The 21,525-nt window shown below is 32.3% G+C and overlaps 3 protein-coding genes across 9 annotated transcripts; 1 reads left to right on the top strand and 2 right to left on the bottom strand.

The window, feature by feature from the left end:
• Positions 1-164: 164 nt before the first annotated feature.
• LOC143905887 (uncharacterized) lies at positions 165-3,800 on the bottom strand. 2 transcript variants are annotated; one of them, XM_077421541.1, is made up of 2 exons: positions 2,377-3,800; positions 165-2,000 (listed from the first exon to the last, which is right to left on the bottom strand). In XM_077421541.1, the coding sequence occupies exons 1-2, from the start codon at positions 2,471-2,473 to the stop codon at positions 1,120-1,122; spliced, it is 978 nt and encodes a 325-aa protein (XP_077277667.1). In that variant the 5' UTR covers positions 2,474-3,800; the 3' UTR covers positions 165-1,119. The 2 variants fall into 2 exon arrangements, with proteins under 2 accessions (XP_077277667.1, XP_077277668.1); XM_077421542.1 differs by lacking the exon at positions 2,377-3,800 and adding an exon at positions 2,137-2,330 and having other exon boundaries at positions 294-2,000.
• A 1,190-nt stretch (positions 3,801-4,990) lies between these two features.
• On the bottom strand, positions 4,991-5,905 carry LOC143905873 (uncharacterized). The gene is made up of 2 exons (XM_077421519.1): positions 5,494-5,905; positions 4,991-5,298 (listed from the first exon to the last, which is right to left on the bottom strand). Exons 1-2 carry the CDS (start codon positions 5,821-5,823, stop codon positions 5,107-5,109), a joined length of 522 nt encoding a protein of 173 aa, XP_077277645.1. The 5' UTR covers positions 5,824-5,905; the 3' UTR covers positions 4,991-5,106.
• Positions 5,906-6,732: 827 nt separating this feature from the next.
• On the top strand, positions 6,733-20,111 carry Haspin (haspin). 6 transcript variants are annotated; one of them, XM_077421513.1, is made up of 13 exons: positions 6,733-7,254; positions 7,630-7,837; positions 10,270-10,546; positions 10,640-12,647; positions 16,404-16,661; positions 16,773-16,896; positions 16,984-17,157; positions 17,232-17,499; positions 17,600-17,752; positions 17,825-17,967; positions 18,951-19,091; positions 19,205-19,472; positions 19,555-20,111. In XM_077421513.1, the coding sequence occupies exons 2-13, from the start codon at positions 7,638-7,640 to the stop codon at positions 20,077-20,079; spliced, it is 4,539 nt and encodes a 1,512-aa protein (XP_077277639.1). In that variant the 5' UTR covers positions 6,733-7,254; positions 7,630-7,637; the 3' UTR covers positions 20,080-20,111. The 6 variants fall into 6 exon arrangements, with proteins under 6 accessions (XP_077277639.1, XP_077277638.1, XP_077277640.1 ...); XM_077421512.1 differs by having other exon boundaries at positions 10,637-12,647; XM_077421516.1 differs by lacking the exons at positions 18,951-19,091; positions 19,205-19,472; positions 19,555-20,111 and adding an exon at positions 18,292-18,524 and having other exon boundaries at positions 6,734-7,254; positions 10,637-12,647.
• Positions 20,112-21,525: the final 1,414 nt, after the last annotated feature.

Raw genomic sequence — 21,525 nt, 5'->3', positions numbered from 1 at the left:
TTTTTATACTATTGTATGATGTATTTTATAAATAAATAAAAAACAAATATTGTGTAAATAATTACTTGGCGTTGAGACGTTGTTGTATCTCTTCGTAATAATATTCAATGTCTTTTTTTACGAAATAAAAATATGTATTTGGTCAATGAGATTTGTTAATACTTTGGTGCATCACACTATTCCTGTGTAACACACAATACAATATTATTTGCAATAACGCAGTTTTTAAACTCACATAACAAGTAATCTATATGTAATACTACATTTTAAACAAAAATAAAAAGATAATAATTCTATTCTTAATCTAACAATAAAATAAAGAGATTACAAATCTAATTTTTGGAACCAATAAATTATTAAGACTACTGTGTAAAAACTAAATTGCTCAATGACATTCTAAAGACCTATCCAGATAAACTTACATAGCTGCATAACCGTATGCATAAAGAAATTTATCCAATTGGATTTCTATTATAAGGACGCACATAAAATGCGATTGGATTATATTTTTGTACATATTGTTATGCAGCTATGCAAGTTTGTCTGGCTAGGCCTTAATACTTCAAGCTGTTGCACCATATCCGTAACGTACAATATAATATCACTCTATAATTGAAATAATGTTGAAGTTTTGAATCGCAGATAATATCACTTTGCAATTACATCGTTTGCAATTAACATAACAAACCTAAAATATGTAAGAACGTCTTGAAACAAAAATACATTTAATCTAACATATTAAACATTTTTTCCGTATCGTGTCTCATGCATCACTTAAGACATAAAGTTCTTAAATTCACATAACAAACAGTTCAATACTATATCTTTTCTTTGCTTATTCCGAAATATCAACTGCATCACAGAACATAAGGAAGTGGAGCTTGTTACAATTGGAGCTCGTCCTGTGGTCAGTACGTCGGTGTGTGATTACATTAGTTTCAATCCATAATAAATGTAGTAAGCCTCAAGCCGTAAGAAATTGACAAATTACAGTTGATTATGTTTCTCACATATGCCTGTAATTTGTCAATTTCTTACGACTTGAGGCAAGCTATACTCATTATAAATCAAAACTTGTAAAGCTACTCCAGTCAGTCTTGGTAGTCAGTCATCATTGTACTACAACTTCTTAATAAGATTGTCTATTGAGTTAATCAAGCGATCAGTTTGTTCTTTGTGAACAGCCAATAATCTCTCTTGCCTGAGATCTTGCTGTGTTGACTTGTGTTCTATTGCCTTTTTCATCTCATCGACAGCATTCTCAAATTTCGTTTTTTTCCCTTTATTTCGCATGGGCGTTGCCTCAGCACGACGTTTTCTCTCTTTTATGTCATTGGTAGACACTTCGTTTTCATCATAGTCATCTTTAAATATGACATCATCATCGACTGCATTAAGAATGTTCAACGACGCTGATCCTCTTGTCGTAGAGGCTAATGCAACTGGCTCGACATTTGGCTTCTGCCCAAATATTTCATCAAATATATCAAAGTAGTCGAATCGTAAAGGCGGCGCTCCAGTTTGCTTACATTTCATATTGTCGATTTTGGCGTGGTATCTTTTTTTTAAATTTTTAAACTTGTTCTCACACTGCTTATGCGTATATAAGTAGCCGTTCATGTGCAAATTAGATGAAATCTTTTTCCATATCTCGGTATGCCCTTTAGTATTTATCTGGAAGCTTGTGGCGTGATCTTTGTACTCAGCCATTAGAGCTGTAATAACATTGGGAGCCCAATTCGCTTTATTGTTGGTAACGTCTTCTTTGTTAGCATCCTTTGAGGGCCCCGAGTCACAATCGTCTCGTCTTGATGTTGCAACTGCTTCAATGTGGTGATGCCCCTGCCGTAGCACGGTGGATTGCAACTGGTTGGTTGGAACTGGTGTGTTTGATGGAGAAAAAAATATTGAATTTTTATCTTTTACAGGCTGCTTACATGGTTTGTTTATCGATCCTTCAATTGAGGGGTTAAGTAGCTTCACGTACATGACAGTTTGGTCTGAAATTGAATAGAGAAGAAAATAGAAATTGTCAGGTGCATGTTAGAATAATAAAGTAGAGAGCCTCTAATCACCAGAGGCTGTCTATAATAAAGTGTACAGTGCGAAAAAAATTTCAAAGTACAAAAAATTCACCATATACTTTATATAAATCCACTGATACTTTTTTCAGTCACAGTTGCAAATAATTTGCCATTACAATTATTAAGGTACGGTTAATTAATAGTTGCATTTTATATAATATCGATAGTCTAAAGCTAATAGCGCTTATATAGTGATCTATGCTCATACAGACTTGAAATGTCTTTTTTCTATTATAAACCATCGATATGAAAGTAATTCTGTTAATCTTTATCAGTTTCTATGTCAACTTACCTGCCGTATTTTGAACGAGGACTAACCCGTCCTTGTTGAAAATTTTATTTCCCTTTTCATCCGTCACAAATACGATTTTTTGTCTGTTTTCAGACATTTTTCTTAATGCAATTTCGAGCTATTAATTGCACGAAAGTATAAAATTCGTTGGAGCTCAATGTCGAAACGTCTATACACGTATATATAGATACACGCCTTTTTGTTCACCGTTTCTTATAAACAACTATTTTCTTTCAAAAGCGGCGCTCACCCCAACCTATCCTGACTCCCATACTTCGAATTCGACTCGGTACGAAACTTACTCATATTCAATGCTTGATTGGAGAGCGCCATGTTAACAGGTGATATTACTTTCGTCGTCCATAAATCACAGCAACCTGAGGTCAACTCTAACTCTACTCCTACTCTACCTGGGTAAAAGTTTCTGAACGCAGGCCAGGCAACAGGAGCTCCGGTAACTTAGCCGGTCAACTTCGACTTTATTAATTTTTATATTTTTTTATCGTTTGTTGGTCGTTTGTTGGTGATTGTTGGCCTAATTACAACGTTTGTTGGTTCTTAATTTTTTTTTAATTTAAAAAGAAAAATTAGCATTAAGTTAGCCGGAAAAATTTTATTTTTAATTTCAAAAAAGCCTAATCGATGCGTAATCGTTTGCTGATGATTGTTGGTCTAATTTTAGCGTTTGTTGGTTTATTATTAGTCTTAAAAACGAAAAAAAAACGAAAAATTATCTTACATATTAAAGTAATCGAAGATTGGTTTATTTGCCTACGACTTAAGCTTTATTTCTATCAATTTAAGGCTAACATCTATGTAAATCGAAACTATTTGTAAACTGCGAATTTAATTCTATTCTCTACTCTGTATATATGTATTACATTGCTTATAGATTCGGTTTCACTATATATAAACATACTGTTTGCTAATGCATAGCACTTCAATGTAACGTAAAGCTCCAGTTCGAGTTCCTAGTATGTAAATTATATTTTAAGAAACTTGTGCAGATAATTTGTAAGAATAGTTCTTGCTATAAGAAGTGGAATATAGACCTGAGATACATATAGTACTTATTTATTGTAAAAGACATGAACATTAGGATCTTTATGAAAATTGTATGAAATAATAAGGTTCTTAAAAAAAATTACGTTTTGTTACTTCAAACAAATCTATAATTTTTACAGTAAAACACTTTCCACAAGTGAGAAACGGAAGCATACATTGGAGAAGTAGGTTTTTTTTTCAAGAGAATTTTACTAGGAAACGTATATTCACGTATGAATACGAGAATTCTCTTCAATTTTATGTAAATTCAATCAGGTTGAAGCTTATATTCTTATAAAATAATATATATTCTTAATGATCACATAAATAATCTTTATTTATAAAAATACAACTTATTTAAATTTCAGTTCTTTAAACGCAAACACATAATGCGCATATCATGAAATAACACTGTATCATGTTTTTAAGTGATCACATTTAGGTATGATATACTTAATTCTATCATTTTTTTTAGCACATATGGTAAGTTTGACATTTATTTTATACGTACTTTGACAATTAGGCGTCTTGAATGAAGAGTTCATGAGAAGAAAATGATAAATTCATAATTAATCCATTTTAAGCACAATTTTATGTTTAAAGTAGAACTTATAAACTTATATTTCTTCAATTTCGCGATTTTCTGCCGATGATAAGGCCCGTATTCATATGGCAGTTTTATAGATGTTAGCCTTAAATTGATAGAAATAAAGCTTAAGTCGTAAGCAAATAAACCAATCTTCGATTACTTTAATAGGTGAGATAATTTTTCGTTTTTTTTTGTTTTTAAGACTAATAATAAACCAACAAACGCTAAAATTAGACCAACAATCATCAGCAAACGATTACGCATCGATTATAGGCTTTTTTGAAATTAAAAATAAAATTTTTCTGGCTAACTTAATGCTAATTTTTCTTTTTAAATTAAAAAAAAATGAAGAACCAACAAACGTTGTAATTAGGCCAACAATCACCAACAAACGACCAACAAACGATAAAAAAATATAAAAATTAATAAAATCGAAATCAGAGAGAAACCTTAAGAGAGGCCATCCCGGCATTTTTCGTCAATTTTTCTGTGTCACATTTTCCGACGCGCACCCTGATAAAGTGCGTATCAACTACGTCGTTTCGCTCGGTAACCGCACATGGTTTGCGTCCGTGCTAATGGTTCGTGTCCGAACTAGCCAGTTAGTGGGGATATGCTGCGGCCTCGCTCGGCCACGCTCGGCCGCGCTCGGCCGCGCTCGGCCGGCCCGGCGCCTCGGCAAGCTTCGAGCGAGGAGAGAAGGACAGACATACGATTTACGATTTACTGTCTCCGTCTATGACTGCTAGCTGCCTTGGCACGCGCCGGCTATGCGACGTTGCCACGATGCCACGCATTTCGGATATCGCGTACGGTGTCTCGCCGAGTGCCGAATCTCGAGTTGTTAAATATATATATATATATAATTTATTAACATAAAAATTAAAATTTGTTAACGTAATACTATTTTTGTTAAGTAAGGAAGGAAAGGATTTTTAGGAGTCAGAGGAACAGCTACGCATAAATAAAATATATCACCTATATGTATATTAATATTGTTATTTTATTTCAAAGTAAATTAAAAGAAGTACGATATAAAAGTATGATATAAAAGTTATATATTATTTCTCATAGTAATGAATTTGGATTCTGGTGATTTATTTATCTTCTCCAGCTTCGCCTCTGCCTCTTCCTCTACCTCCACCTCGTCCTCTGCCACTGCCTTTGCCTCTGCCTCTGCCTCTGCCTCTGCCTCTGCCTCTGCCTCTGCCTCTGCCTCTGCCTCTGCCTCTGCCTCTCCCTCGCATCGCGTTGTATACCGCCCGCACCAACGAGCTTAACGTTTCAGGCTGTAACAAAAAATAAATATTTTAAGTAAAATGACATTTTCGTGTATATATATATACGTAAATAAATTTCATTATTAACACTTTGTCGAACGCTGTCACGTATGCGTCACATGTGATATGTGCGACTGTCATTGCAAAGTGTTAATAATCATTATCAATAATGATAAGAAATTATCCCATTATTTCAACACTTACGTTTAATACGATCGGCTGAGTCGCCGTCGGAGCCGTTGCTGTGGTCGACATCGTCGCCGTGGCCATGGGCGCCGTTACGACCGCCGGGGTCGTCGTTGACGTCGTGACTCTAGAGGCCGTCGCGGCCGCCGTCGGCATCGTGATCGTGACGGCCCCCACGGCCACGATGCCGACGACGGCCGCGACGGCTCCTACGGCCACGATGCCGACGACAGCAACGACGACCCCGAGGCCCGTGACGGCCCTCACGATCACGATGCCGACGGCGGCCGCGACGGCCTCTAGAGCCACGACGTCAACGACGACCCCGGCGGTCGTAACGGCGCCCATGGCCACGGCGACGATGTCGACCACAGCAACGGCTCCGACGGCGACTCAGCCGATCGTATTAAACGTAAGTGTTGAAATAATGGGATAATTTCTTATCATTATTGATAATGATTATTAACACTTTGCAATGACAGTCGCACATATCACATGTGACGCATACGTGACAGCGTTCGACAAAGTGTTAATAATGAAATTTATTTACGTATATATATATATACACGAAAATGTCATTTTACTTAAAATATTTATTTTTGTTACAGCCTGAAACGTTAAGCTCGTTGGTGCGGGCGGTATACAACGCGATGCGAGGGAGAGGCAGAGGCAGAGGCAGAGGCAGAGGCAGAGGCAGAGGCAGAGGCAGAGGCAGTGGCAGAGGACGAGGTGGAGGTAGAGGAAGAGGCAGAGGCGAAGCTGGAGAAGATAAATAAATCACCGGAATCCAAATTCATTACTATGAGAAATAATATATAACTTTTATATCATACTTTTATATCGTACTTCTTTTAATTTACTTTGAAATAAAATAACAATATTAATATACATATAGGTGATATATTTTATTTATGCGTAGCTGTTCCTCTGACTTCTAAAAATCCTTTCCTTCCTTACTTAACAAAAATAGTATTACGTTGACAAATTTTAATTTTTATGTTAATAAATTATATATATATATATATTTAACAACTCGAGATTCGGCACTCGGCGAGACACCGTACGCGATATCCGAAATGCGTGGCATCGTGGCAACGTCGCATAGCCGGCGCGTGCCAAGGCAGCTAGCAGTCATAGACGGAGACAGTAAATCGTAAATCGTATGTCTGTCCTTCTCTCCTCGCTCGAAGCTTGCCGAGGCGCCGGGCCGGCCGAGCGCGGCCGAGCGCGGCCGAGCGTGGCCGAGCGAGGCCGCAGCATATCCCCACTAACTGGCTAGTTCGGACACGAACCATTAGCACGGACGCAAACCATGTGCGGTTACCGAGCGAAACGACGTAGTTGATACGCACTTTATCAGGGTGCGCGTCGGAAAATGTGACACAGAAAAATTGACGAAAAATGCCGGGATGGCCTCTCTTAAGGTTTCTCTCTGTCGAAGTTGACCGGCTAAGTTACCGGAGCTGGCAACAGGCAATAGGAACAGGAAATAACCAAAAAATCGTTAATTACAACCTAAAAAATTCGAATGCTATGATTGGTTGGCAATAGGCAATAGGCACATAATTTCCAACGTGACGGAAACTCTGTGTCTATTGCATGTGTCACTGTTTATTCTGCATCATGATTTCTGATTTCTATTCCCTGTTCCTATTCCCTGATTTCCCTGTTGCCTGGCATTGTGCAAGGGGCTTTATTCTTTAGAACTCTGTTGTATGTAGATGTCTGACGTTGTTTTAAAATAAGTGTGTTTCTTGAAGAAGTGAAGAAGAATATCAGGTAAAAAAGAAATTTTGAACATATTTTTTTCTTAAAAGTCGCACATTTATGAGAGAGTGCCTTATAAAAGAAGCTTTTGCAAGTCTTAGCCTTTTTTAACCGCAAACAAATTCAATAATATTGATTTTACCATTTATTTAAATATTATCTAATCTAACCTAACCTAACTTGTAAACATTTTTTGTAACTTGTCTGTGGAGCTTTCCAGCAAGCGATACAAGTCGACACAAGTATCCGTTTTATCTTTCATTACCAAAAAAGAAAGAGAACGATGCTCGTGTCGTCTTGTGTCGCTTGCTGGAAAGCTCCCCATATGTTCTGAAATAACCTAACTTAAACTGACTTATAAACTAAAGCGAATATTTTCATTTTTAGATAAAACAATGAGCAAACAACCAATTCGAACTTATCAAAGAAAAACTGCGAAAAAACCTTTCGTAAGTTCATTAGCATTGTCTGCCATATCCAGTGAAAAATACAATTCTGTGGAAAACAATCATTTCGATAAAAGTGGAACATATAATAATTCTTTAAATCATGATCCATTTGAAACAACATTTGACAGAATTGCTAAAGGAGCAGTGTAAGAAAAATTTGTAACAAAGTAGATATTTTTAAGCATGTTTATATTTAATATGAATTTACTCATTGCTTTTGTGTTTTACATATGTGTATAATATATATATATATATATATATATATATATATATATAGATAGATAGATAGATAGATAGATAGATAGATATATGTATATAGATCTGTTCGTGTTTCCTTTACTTAGAATTTTCGCTTTCTTTTTCTTTAACGTCCAATATATATTTATCTTGTTTGAAGTGTAAGAATTTGTGGAAATTTTAAGCAACATGAATAAATCTATATATTTTAATTAATTCATGCGGTTGTCTCCAAAACTATTGCTTATTCGAAAAAATGTTTTAAATAAGCTTACTTTATTTTGAGAGAGACATCTCATGGACACTACGTAAGTGTAGGTGTTTGTAAGATTTCAAGGTGACCTTTGTGTTTTTTTAATGGAATTCTTAATTTTTTATTTTGTATTTTTCTATTAATCAAATTGAACAACTTTTATCTGAAACATTTCATTATTTGCCTAAGATTTTATGATATTCAATGAAAATTTGATAAATTTTTTAATATTTAGCTTACAATATCTCGATAATTGTTTGTTGGAGGGAAAAGTGACACAGAACTTTTTGATCTAATTTAGTTTCAAGAATATGCTGTTGCAGTAGTGCCTGAAAATAGAATTATTGTATAAATTATGTTATAACATACATAAGTATTTACAAAAATGGGAGCATTTTTGCAACTTGCAACAGCATATTTTTGAGACCAAATCAGATCAAAAAGTCCTGTGTCACTTTTCCCTGTGACAAACAATTATCGTAAGCTAAATATTGAAAAATTTATCGAATTTTTCTTGAAAATATCTCAAAAAATATTAAGCAAATGAAAAATGTTTCAGATGATAAATGATTAAAAGAAAAAGGTGACAAAATAAAGGCTGCATTCCGATATTCACTGTCAGCAACTTTCAGTACTGAAAATCTATAGTATACGTGACGTAAAATATAGATTTGCAGTACTGACCTCGGTACTGACAGTGAATATCGGAATGCAGCCAAAAAAGTGTGCAAATTAGAAACTTGCACATTGCTTCCTCATCATTACAGATAACTATCATTGCTCCTATTTTATTTCGCTCATATGAAGCTTCCTCTATGAGGAAGCTTGTATTTTATTTGATGCATAATTATTAGTATTTATTAGTTTGGCTTCCTCATAGAGGAAGCTTTATGAGCGAAATAAAATAGGAGCAATGATAGCGATCTGTAATGATGAGGAAGCAATGTGCAAGTTTTTAATTTGCACACTTTTTTTATTTTAAATTTAACCTAGTTTTATAAATTGGAAAAGGATCAGTATAGTAGCACAAGTGGAGTTTTACAATTGACGCAATGTCAAATCGATGTTGCTTTGTGAGTTCAGGCTACATGGTCCATATATGGATTTCGCATATGGACCTTTGATCGCGTATAAAGCTGGATCTAATCAACCAAATCTTAAAGAATTAAAAATGAAATAGGGGTAGAAAAGACTGAAGAATATAATAGAATTAGAAATAATCTGATAACTCAAAATTTATGGAAGTTGGAGCACCCACGTTTATTTCTCAAAAAATTCAAAATTTAATAAAAAATGAACCCTTTTACCGATCATCGCCAAATTCAATACCAACCAATGATACTCTACATTTGAAAAAAAATTGTGCCCGATATCTCAAAATTTGCAGAAGTTAGAGCAACCACGGACATCAAATCCGTACACACACGCACGGACATTTTTTTTACGTAATTTTTTGACATTTTAGAACATTAGCATCAAAAACAAAAAACAATCTTTTCTTTGGTTTTTTCTACCCCTACTTCATATATAATTCTTTTAAATTTGATTGATTAGACCCAACTTTATACGCAATCAAAGGTTCATATACGAAATTTACGAAAACAAAGCTTCCCCTATGAGGAAGCAATAGAGGATTTTATCCTCTTCTAAAATAAAAAATAAAGAAAAAACAAAGATTACCTTAAAATCTCACAGATACCTCTACCTCTACCTATGCGAGATATGTGTTCATCTTAAGATGACCCCTCAAAATAGAGTAAGTTCTGTTTGAAACATTTTTTCGAATAACAAATAATTTGGGAGATAACCGTGTAGATTAATTAAAATGGCCCACCCTTACTACGTTTACGCGAGCGTTACTTCTGTAGTAACTTACGATATATCACTCGTTTACGCGGAGTAAATTATCGTAAGTTACTACAAAATCCCATTTACGCGAAGGAAAATCCCGTTTACGCGAAGGAATTATCGTAAGTTACTACAGAAGTAACGCTCGCGTAAACGTAGTACCTGTAAAACATATAATATACATATATTGAAAATTATGTATATGTATACTTATTCAATCTTGAATTCATTTTAACACAGTGTGCCTCCTATGCCATTGGATATAAACAAAAATGATTCATGGAAAGGCAGTAGTAGCGATAGTGATATTAATGATGTAACAAATATAAAATCTCTTAAACATACATCCAATCTTATTATGTACAATAGTATACCTAGTCCATCATATGTTAGCCATAAAGTAGCTCATAAACGTAGAAAACAAAAAGAATGTGAGCCAGAAATTTCCACAAGAATATTACTTAAAAGAACAAGAATGATATCAAAAAAAAATAAAACGCAGCCAGGAAAAGCACAGGTACATACAATATATTTTCTATTTATATTTTTACAGTATATTTATAGGAATAAACAGTTAAATTTGTTTCTAATAATATGTATTAATAAGCAGGAGCTGAAGAGACAAGTAAATAAGATACAAAAGAAAAAGATGCTAAAAGATAAGTTTAAGTCTAGTCGTGTGTGCAATGGACAGGTATCTCATGTAAATTCTAACACTATGGATAATTTGAAAGAAGCCTCATATAAGAATGGTATTTCACATGACAATAACTATAAACATTTGCATAAAAATGTTTTAAAGATTGACAAGAGAATTACATTACAAAATAAATCAATTAGAACAAGTGATTTCATCACAGATTTCAAACAAATAGCAAATTATCAACAAATCATCAAGCCATGTTTTGTTAAGCTAAATACTTGCGCTGTCCAGAATTACACATTGAATCGTGAAGAGATTGCAGAAAACAAGCAAGATATACTGCACAGTGTAAAATGCTTGTATACAGATACTTTACAGACTGACAAAGATGTTTCTAAAACACAGAATATTATTTCGCGATCAGTCTCAACTGAATATAATGACTTTGGAAACTTTAAACACAAGTCAGTCAAACAATGCTCTGTAGCAATATGTGATAATATTGTTAAAGATTGGTACGTATTGAAGAGTAAAAGAAACATGAAAAATACTATCAATATAAGTGACAAGTCAAATATATTGCATTTAGTTTCCCATAATTCATCTGAAATTATTCCAAATTGCAATAAAAGTATTGAGTTTGCACCGTATGATACAAAAAAAATTAAAAATAGTTTTGTAAAAGTGGAAAGATTAAAAATAGAAGAGTTTATAAAGAAAAATGGTACAGTATTTAATGAAAAAAAGCAAAATCTGGCTTCTAGCACTCCTATTGGCAAACAAGTCAAACCTTCCACCAATTTAATAAATTTTTCACCTATTAATTCTAATATTTATGACAAGTTACATTGGAGCCATGAATGTTCATTAGTAACTACAAAGGAAGATATTTCCAACATTGATCGGAAAGATTCTCGTTCTTTGATGTCAGAATGCTATAAACTCGATCCTGCAGAAATACAGGAACAACAAACACAAGTTTTATTGTCCCAGAAATCCCTAATATCTACAGATTCCGCTCTTAAGAACGAAATAACATCTTACAAGGACAATACTCATACAGTTACTCAGAAATATGAAACAAAATGTAATGTTGGAATTCCGTATTCCTTAAATATGTCTGCTGTAAGTACTAATCAATCACGATCATTATTTGACGATACAGCATATAATCATTTGGCGAAAGGTACAAATAAAGATAACATAAAAGAAAGATGTTTTTCGGATGCGCTGGCACGTGAATTTGCAAAAATAAATAAGGCGGATTCATCCGTTGACTTATGTTTAGAACAAAAGCAATTATTAAGTGACAATGAGCAAACTGATGCAAGCTCGCGATACATACCTTCCAAAGTATGTATAACATTCAGAGATTTAGATAATGACATGCATATGAGACAAAAATATGACAGTAAATTTCAAAAAAATTACAATACAAGAATAAATGCTGTAGAAATGGTTCACGAAAATCTTAAAGATGAAACTGTTGACATTAGTAAACATAGTGTACTCGGTAAAAGTCAAGATAATATGGTTGATGCTTGTCCCTTTACACGATTGCAAGATCCGATCAGAATAGGAAGAAGAATACAGTATCCTAAATGGGATCTTAGCATGTCAAATATCTTCAATAGTTTGAATAATGAAGCCACACAATCGAACAACAAAATATTTTGTTGTGTCGCAAGTGATAAAGATATTTCTAATGTTCAATTAGCATATAATTCCGAGCGTTCTAAAAATGTAATAAATTCGTCTTTTGATCATTCTGAATCATTCAATTGTGCGACTCAATACAATAATACAAATAAACAAATAGAGAAATCTGTTTTTTTAAAACCAGGCAAGTATTGGGCTAGATCTTTGTCAATATTAAACAATATAAACAATGGATCCGATTTAGACAAGTTAAGTATCGGAAAAGGAAAGAAATGGAGGCACAGCGTTAGAAATATATTGGATATGCAGAAACGAGGTAATTTTTTATATTAGATAATTATAATACTAACATGTTAAAGAATGTACATATGTATGCATGCATATCGTAATGCAAACATACCCAGTAAGCAATTTGATAGCAAATTGTCGCCAAGATGGCATCAAATTCGTTCAAAGATTGGTGTCAAATCCGGTCCCATCTGTGACATCTTTAAGCTCGTGTTTTGCTAATAAAGCCTGTGTACATAACCAGACAGCAAATTGACAGCGAAAACCGAACAAGCTTTGTGTAGCGTTGTCTGCCAACAAATTGTCGGCAAATACCGAGCAAGCTTTGCGCAGCGCTGTCTGACAACAAATAATCGGCAAAAACCGAGCAAGCTTTGCGTAGCTTTGCAGATCTTGCTCGGTTTTTGTCGCCAATTTATCGTCAGAGTGCTCGACGCAAATCTTACTCGGCTTTTGCCGCCAATTTGCTGTTTGGTTATATGAGTATATTTGCCCGTATATTGCCGCCAAAGTGTCGTCAGGCAACACTACGCTACACAGATTTTGCTCGATTTTTGCCGCCAATTTATTGTTAGAGTGCTCAACGCAAATTTTGCTCGGTTTTTGCTGCCAATTTGCTGTCTGGTTACATGGCCACATTTGCCCGTATTTTGTTGGCAATTTACTATTTAATTATGTCAGCAGATTTTGTTACATATTTGCTAGCATTTTGTCGACATTATTTGTTAAATCAAATTCTGTATTAAATTTGTATCCTTCTTGTCAACAACATTTGTAGCAAGATTTTACAAAATCTGTTTTCGACAGACTTGGCTATATGGGTAAATTACATAAATTATTATAAGTAATCATTTCTTATACATCGATATCGATAAAGCTATATCTTTTTTATAAAAATGATTTTTATTTTACATGTAATTTTTCAGTTATTTTTGTAACAGACAATGCTTTCCATTTAGTGACACAAACGTCATTCTATCTTTCTTGACATTAAATGTAACAAAGATAGAATGATACTTGTGTCGATTTGTGTCACTAAATAAAAGCACTCTGTGTACTTTCACTACATAGATAACATACGTACGTATACATACATGATTATACATACTTATATACATACGTATACATACTTATTAAGAATAATGCAATAGCACTAATAGCACGCTCCGCGAACCTACCCTATATAAGTTTATATATTAAGTAAGATTTCGAATATTTTTATATTATTTTAGGCTACAGTCCATTTGATGCTACAAATGCTTTGAAGCGTTCTTCTTTTTCTTCTTCATTAATAAGAGGAGAAGCAGAATGCTTTGAAGCATTTGTAATGTTAAGTGGACTGTAACCTTAATTTTCTTAAAAACAACTGTAGGTAATTTATTAAACAACATTTTTATTTAGAGGCAATAAACAATAACATATTATGAACAAATATAATAAAAAGTGTGATTTGTATATTTAGGCTGCGGTCCACTTGACGCTACAAATGGTTCGAAGCGTTTGATTGGCCAATCAGAACAAAGAATTTTACTAATTGACCAATCAAGGAATACTTCGAAGCATTTGTTGCGTCAAGTGGACTGCAACCTTAATGGTAATTATGAAGGAGAGGGGCTTTCTCATTAATTTGGCTAAAACTTTACAATTTTGTGTATTTTGGTGTGTAAAACATGAATTTATAAGTTAAAATTGTCGCTCTCAATTAGGAAAAAAGTTATTAAATACTAAAGTTGACGGTTACGTGATTGGGATGTCTGTCATTTATTATACTTTGTATTTATAGACTTTTTAATATGTCAATTATTTTCTGCTTTAAAAAAAGCATAATAACTCTATTTCTATTATCTAACCATTTATTCTGCAATAGATATATTATAGCATATTTAGTATGTACAACATACTGCATATTTTCCAAAGAAAATAATAATTTATGTTTTTTGTTAAAGCAGAGAATAGTTGGACCAACCATATTTAGTACAACAAAAACTGCATATTTTCCAAAGAAAATAATAATGCCATAATATATTGAATTAAATAATTAAAAAAGATAATAGAAATAGTTATTATGCTTTTTTTAAAGCAGAAAATATTAAAAAGTCTATAAATACAAATTATAATAAATGACAGACATCCTAACCACGCAACTGTCAACTTTAGTACTTAATAACTTTTTTTCTAATTAAAGGCGACAATTTTAACTTATACATTCATGTTTTACGCACCAAAATACACAAAATTGTAAAGTTTCAGCCAAATCGGTGAGGAAGCCCCTCTCTTTCATAATTACCCATTTTTATAATAATGAGACTGAGTAAACAAAGAGTTTTGATATTTGTATTTATAGTTTTCAGTAAATGGATAGACTTTGTGGTATTTATAATCTGATAGTATTATACAGTATATACAAGGTGTAACAAAAAAGTTGCCCGCTATTTTAAGAATGAATAGTACACATCAAAATAATGAAAAAAATTCCTATCAATATAGATTCGTAAATGATTTCCTACTGAGTTATGGGCATTACAACTTTTGAGCTTAAATTCGGTTTATTAACGAACAGAATACGTTTTAAGTTGTCAAATACGTACAAAAATTAAAGAAAATGTTCAAAATGGCATCTTTGCATAAACAATACGTCAATACATTATTCGATTCGTTCGGTTCGGTACCAATGTGTACAGGATGGATGTGCAGAAATACGTAATATTCCTGGTATCTTTGAACATTTTAGGGCGAACATGAGAAGATGAACGAACAATGTATTGTCATGCAAGGATGCCACTTTGAACATCTTTAATTTTTGTACGTATTTTGACAACTTTAAACGTATTTTGTTCGTTAATAAACCGAATTTGAGCTCAAAAGTTGTAATGCCCATAACTTAATAAGAAATCATTTGCGAATCTATATTAATAAGAATTTTTGGTAATTATGCAGTATAGGGGAAGCACCTCCGATGACCTTGACCTTGACATATGTTGTCAAGGTCACCCTCCTGAGTGACCTTCAGAAGGTTTTAGCCGTCGCTCGTTTTTTATTAAAAAGTTATTAACAAAAAAAGTTTCGAAAATATAGCAGTTATTTTAAGTACTGAGAGGCATAAACGACTAATATTACGTTTTTCTTTAAAGCAGAGAATAATTTATTTCGCGAGAAAGTCGCTGCTTTACCAAAACACAACATTTAAAGCAGTAAATTGTTGATAAATTGAAATTTTTTTGTTAAAGCAGAGAATACATTATTTTGCGAAAAATCGCTGCTTTACCAAAACACAACATTTAAAGCAGTAAATCGTACCTATGTAGGTTAGTGACGCGCTTTAAAAGTATTTAAGTGTTTAAAGCGCGTCAACTAACATATATATGCACCTATATATGCTATACTTTCCAAACTTTTTTTGTTAATAACTTTTTAACGAATAGCGAGCGACGGCTAAAACTTTCTGAAGGTCACTCGTGGTCATGACCTTGACAACATATATCAAGGTCATTAAAATTGGTGAGGTCGCCAAACTTTTTTTTGTTAATAACTTTTTAATAAAAAACGAGCGACGGCTAAAACCTTCTGAAGGTCACTCAGGAGGGTGACCTTGACAACATATGTCAAGGTCAAGGTCATCGGAGGTGCCTCCCCTATACTGCATAATTACCGAATTTTTTTTCTTATTTTTATACGTACTATTCACTCTTAAAGTAGCGGACAACTTTTTTGTTACAACCTGTATATACAACCTGTATATAGTGTGGTAGACAACTAGTAAAATTGTAACAATTATTATGTGCAGGAATTTTCCAAAGTTGCTTGAAAAAAGGCAGAAATGATACGGATCTATCTAGTGATAGGCTCAATGCGTCAAACGTATCACCATTTGACAGTAACAGCTGTAAAGACTTCAATGTAACGAATTATGCTAGATTTTCTAAAAGAATCTCAGTAAGAGTTGTGCTTAATAATACAAACATCAAGCGTGATATCAAAGATACTCCATTTCTTGAAGCATTTGGAATAACAACAGAAAAATCTCCAAGCTTGAAACTATTATGTAAGTATTTTCACTCATATGTTGTTTTATTCTATTCGTTTTACGACACTATATATTTATATATTACACGGAATATTATATTAATTGATATAAATAAAACGAATATTACAGATCAAGAGGAATCATTGATACATGATGATCGAATTATCAGTCGTTCCACAATTGCGAGAGACGTTGTTTTACAGAAATGTTCCCAAAACTGTTATATGTCTTTTGCGGATCGTTTCCCAGATTCGTATGTAAATCTTTGTATATATTTGTATAGTTGTATTTTAACACTATAATATATATAAACTGTATTATTAATTGTTCATATTGACAGCTATTTAGAACATTGTTGCAAAATAGGCGAAGGTGTTTATGGAGAAGTTTTTCTTTATGAGTACGATGGTAAAAAATCTGTTATAAAAATTATTCCTATAGAAAACGAACAGTTAGTCAATGGTGAGCCACAAAAGAAATTCAATGAAATATTGTCAGAAATTATGATTGCAAAGTGAGTCAACTCATTATGTGAGTCAATTGCATGCAGACATTGTTGATAAAAATCACTAAAGAGGATGTTTGCAGAGAATTGGATGATCTGAAATTAAATGCTACATACAAAACTAATGGATTCGTAGAAGTTAAAAATATTAGCTGTATTAAAGGAAAATATCCAGAGAAACTCGTAGAACTTTGGAATATTTATGATAATAACAAAACATCCGATAACGATTGTCCATCGATGTTTGGTGAAAATCAATTATATATTGCTCTTGAACTCGGCCACGGTGGAGAAGATCTTGAAGCCTTCGTTTTCCAAACCGCGGAAGAGGCTTATGCTCTATTTTTACAGGTCTGTTGTTTATAATTGCGGTAAGGTACAAATACACTTTTCGAAAATTATGTTTAATTAGTTATTCATCCATCAGTATTTAAATTTTTATTTTTTACAGATAGCATTGGCATTAGCAATTGCAGAAAAGGCACTTGAATTTGAACATAGAGACTTGCATTGGGGTAATGTATTGGTATCAAGAACAAAAGAACCATATATATATTACAATCTTGGCGGGAGAGAGGTCAAGTTTCCTAGCAAAGGTGTAAAGGTGTGTTCTACGAAAGACGTTTTAAATACTATTACAACTTTGATGTATAACTTTAATGAATTTTTTTTCAAGGTATCTATAATAGATTTTACACTATCGAGAATGCTATACCAAGGGTGCTGCATATATAATGATCTTGCACTAGATCCAGCTTTATTTACTGCTCATGGCGAATATCAATTTGAGATTTATCGTCTTATGCGTGACAAAATTCAGTAAGTTGCATATGTTTTATTTTTTATCTTTTTTTTATACCGTATTTTTATTATGTGTGTAGGAATAATTGGCGAAAATTTGAACCATATACGAATGTTCTGTGGTTACATTACATTTTGGATAAAATTATTACGGTAGTAAGATACAAAAGGAAGAACTTGAAAGTACATAAACACACTGTTATCAAATTAAAAGACTTTAAAGATACAATTTTAAACTACGACAGTGCATATGACTTTGTAATCAATTCTAATAGTGTTGTGTATTTATGATGTAAACCCATATGAAAAAATGATAATAAATCAAACTACAAAATTTTTTAGATATTCTGTAATATTTAACAAATATAATGATACATATAAATAATTGTCATATTATTACAACATTGAAGCCCTAAAATTGTAATGTGTATGTATATGTACTCCGTCCAACGAGAGATTCTTGGGCGCTTACACGCTTAAAGCGCTCATCAGCGCTCACGCTTATAAGCGCTATTTTCAACCGTTCCATTTGGTGCGTAAGCGCTTAGAATTGCTAACAAAAGTCGTTCCATTTGGATGCGTGAGCAAAATGAAAAATGAAAAAGAGGTTATGTTGTGCTTAATAATTTCAATATTATTTGAAATATTTTTTGATGATAAAGATTTTTTATCTAATCTTAAAAAAAATGAATTAGAAACCATTATAATATTGCTTAGCAAATACATTAAATGTATTAAACATCCAATATTACGGCTGCAAAATTATGTGGAAAAGGTTATACCATCGTATACTGATGTGCAATTTCAATCACATTTCAGGTAAATGTAATATTTTTTTGTAAATATTTACACAAGTTAAATTTATTTTAGACAATAAGACAAAGTTATTATATATTTACAATATATTTACAATATACTTGAATAAAAAATAAATTATGTTTTATTTTATATTATATTGTTTCTTAAAATAATTTTTAAAATTTATAATTATATTACAATAGAATGAAGCGTACAACATTTCATTATATCTTACATCTTATAAAACCTTCATTACTAAGATCAAAAGGTGGTCCTAAAACATTATCACCGGAAAAACAATTTCTTATTGCCATATGGAAAATGGCAACACCAGATTCGTATCGGTATGAGACTTGTTAAATTTTTAAAAAATTTTTAAACTGTACTGTTTTTCTTTTCAATTTTTAAATTATATTTTCTTAATTAATTATTTATGGATTAATTTAATTATTTATAGATCTATTAGTGAGAAATTTAATGTTGGAAGAAGTAGTGCATTAAGAGCTGTAAGAAGAGTGTCAAAAGCAATTGCCAAATTATCTCCTCTGTTTATTACTTGGCCACAAGGTAATAGAGCACAAGAAGTTATGATGGGATTTACTGCAGCTAGTGCTTTTCCCAGAATAATAGGAGCAATTGATGGCACTCATATTAATATAAGAGCACCACATGTTTCTCCTGAGTGTTATGTTAATCGGAAAGGGCATCATAGTATACAATTACAAGTAATTTAAATTCTAATATATCTTTAAACAGTTAAGTTCTCTTACAGTTAAATAAGTAATTATAATTATTTATTATTAATAGGCCGTTTGTGACCATGAACGAAGATTCATCCATTGTGTTACTGGGCACGTAGGTTCTGTCCATGACCAACGTGTATTTCGTTTGTCCGAAGTTCATAATTATTTACAAGATCCAAGAAAGTTTCCTAATGATAGTCATTTAGTAGGCGATGCCGCTTACTCTCTTCATGAAAATTTAATGACACCATATCGGGATAATGGGCACCTAACACATAAACAAAAAAATTACAATTTTTGTCATTCATCCTCTCGAATGGTTATTGAACGTACATTTGGCTTACTAAAAGGAAGATTTAGAAGCTTATTGACAGTACTCGATATGGAACGTGTCGATTTAATTCCCGAGTTTATTATTGCTTGTTGTGTTTTGCACAACATCTGTTTATTACATAATGACAGTTTTCCAATAGATACAGATTTGGTACAAGACAATGACGATATATTAGGAAATCCAACCAGAGGAAATAATGCAGGTTATACAAAACGTGATGTAATTTGTGATAACTTACCTATGCGAAATGTATAAAAATACATAACATTAAAAAACATTACAACATATTTCGTTTTATATATTTTATTCTTATATAAATTATGTTGTACATATCACATCATTTATCCCCCTTTTTTTGCGTAACGATACAAAAAAAATATATTTTTTTTATTATTACTTACTACTGATATGTATACTAAGTATCACATGTGTTCAGTCTAATAATATCATTAGTAGTATTATAATAATAAACAAAACTTAAAACTATTTATTAAATCAAGTATCACATGTGTTCAGTTCTAATAATATCATTAGTAGTATTATAATAATAAACAAAACTTAAAACTATTTATTAAATCAAGTATCACATGTGTTGAATTCTAATATCATTAGTAGTATTATAATAATAAACAAAACTTAAAACTATTTATTAAATCAAGTATCACATGTGTTGAATTCTAATATCATTAGTAGTATTATAATAATAAACAAAACTTAAAACTATTTATTAAATCAAGTATCACATGTGTTGAATTCTAATATCATTAGTAGTATTATAATAATAAACAAAACTTAAAACCATTTATTAAATTTTTCTCAAAAGAAACAAAATAAACTTAAAGGAATTTAAAAACTTATTATAAGTTATTACTTTAAACAAATTGTGCAAAAATAAATGATATTTGTAATAAATTATTTTTTACTCAAAATATCTATCATTTTTTCAAATGAGTCAAGAAGTCTCTCACGTATCTGCATGTTTTCTTTATGTCTTCTTTCAACTGCTTCTTCGGTTAGCTTTCTATCTTCTTTTAAGTCTTCTATTAATTTGTCCGTATTAGATGTTTGTCGAAGTTTTTCTAAACAAAATAAAATATTATTGCCACTTGCATAAGATAAATACACGACTTGTTTGAATATGTAATCATCTTACTAGGCTTTTCGTTTGTACGGCTTTCGTTCGGCGAACAGCTATCGTCACTGGACGTACATTCAGATTGCGACTGTGTCCTTTTTCCAGTTGATGGTACAATGCTTACAGAGGACATGAATGGCTTTTCAGCTAGTAAAGTATTCATATGCTGAAAAAAGATTTTAATTAACAAGTTACTTATATAGATTAAATATTGTCGAGACAGTTCCATAAGTTAAATAACTTATATAGAGAAATATGTTTGAGTTTAATTAACGATGCCCAATAGGAATATGTTTGTTTAATATAAAACAAATTGTGCATGCAAAGGAACGTGATTTTAAAAGTAGTATGGGCAGGACTCAGAGAAGAGTCTTTCGTTCACAAAAATGAACTTAATACAACTCTTAAGACTAATACAAATGATCTGTAGGTCGGTAGTTAGATTTAGCACAAGCAACGATATCCGAAGTATCCACACGCAATGGATTTAGCGAATTTGCGGAATGTCAGTCAATACAAAATACTCAATACAAAAAAAATTATAACATCGGTTATACAGCCTATAA

The sequence above is a fragment of the Temnothorax americanus genome, unplaced genomic scaffold (genome assembly GCF_048541705.1).
Source record: "Temnothorax americanus isolate GAGA-0224 unplaced genomic scaffold, ASM4854170v1 Scaffold69, whole genome shotgun sequence".
In the NCBI taxonomy this organism is placed as follows: domain Eukaryota; kingdom Metazoa; phylum Arthropoda; class Insecta; order Hymenoptera; family Formicidae; genus Temnothorax; species Temnothorax americanus.
The sequence above is the reverse complement of the archived record's forward strand: the minus strand, read 5'-3'. Positions and strand labels throughout refer to the sequence as shown.

What these genes read in the sequence shown, in the direction of transcription:
- Haspin (XM_077421512.1), top strand. Translation starts at nt 7,638, where the DNA reads ATGAGCAAACAACCAATTCGAACTTATCAAAGAAAAACTGCGAAAAAA. An exon ending in AGAATTGCTAAAGGAGCAGT is followed by an intron (nt 7,838 to 10,269) that starts GTAAGAAAAATT and finishes ATTTTAACACAG; the next exon opens with TGTGCCTCCTATGCCATTGG. An exon ending in TCAGAAATTATGATTGCAAA is followed by an intron (nt 17,158 to 17,231) that starts GTGAGTCAACTC and finishes GGATGTTTGCAG; the next exon opens with AGAATTGGATGATCTGAAAT.
- LOC143905887 (XM_077421541.1), bottom strand. Translation starts at nt 2,473, where the DNA reads ATGTCTGAAAACAGACAAAAAATCGTATTTGTGACGGATGAAAAGGGA. An exon ending in CCTCGTTCAAAATACGGCAG is followed by an intron (nt 2,001 to 2,376) that starts GTAAGTTGACAT and finishes ATTCAATTTCAG; the next exon opens with ACCAAACTGTCATGTACGTG.
- LOC143905873 (XM_077421519.1), bottom strand. Translation starts at nt 5,823, where the DNA reads ATGGGCGCCGTTACGACCGCCGGGGTCGTCGTTGACGTCGTGGCTCTA. An exon ending in CTCAGCCGATCGTATTAAAC is followed by an intron (nt 5,299 to 5,493) that starts GTAAGTGTTGAA and finishes TTTTTGTTACAG; the next exon opens with CCTGAAACGTTAAGCTCGTT.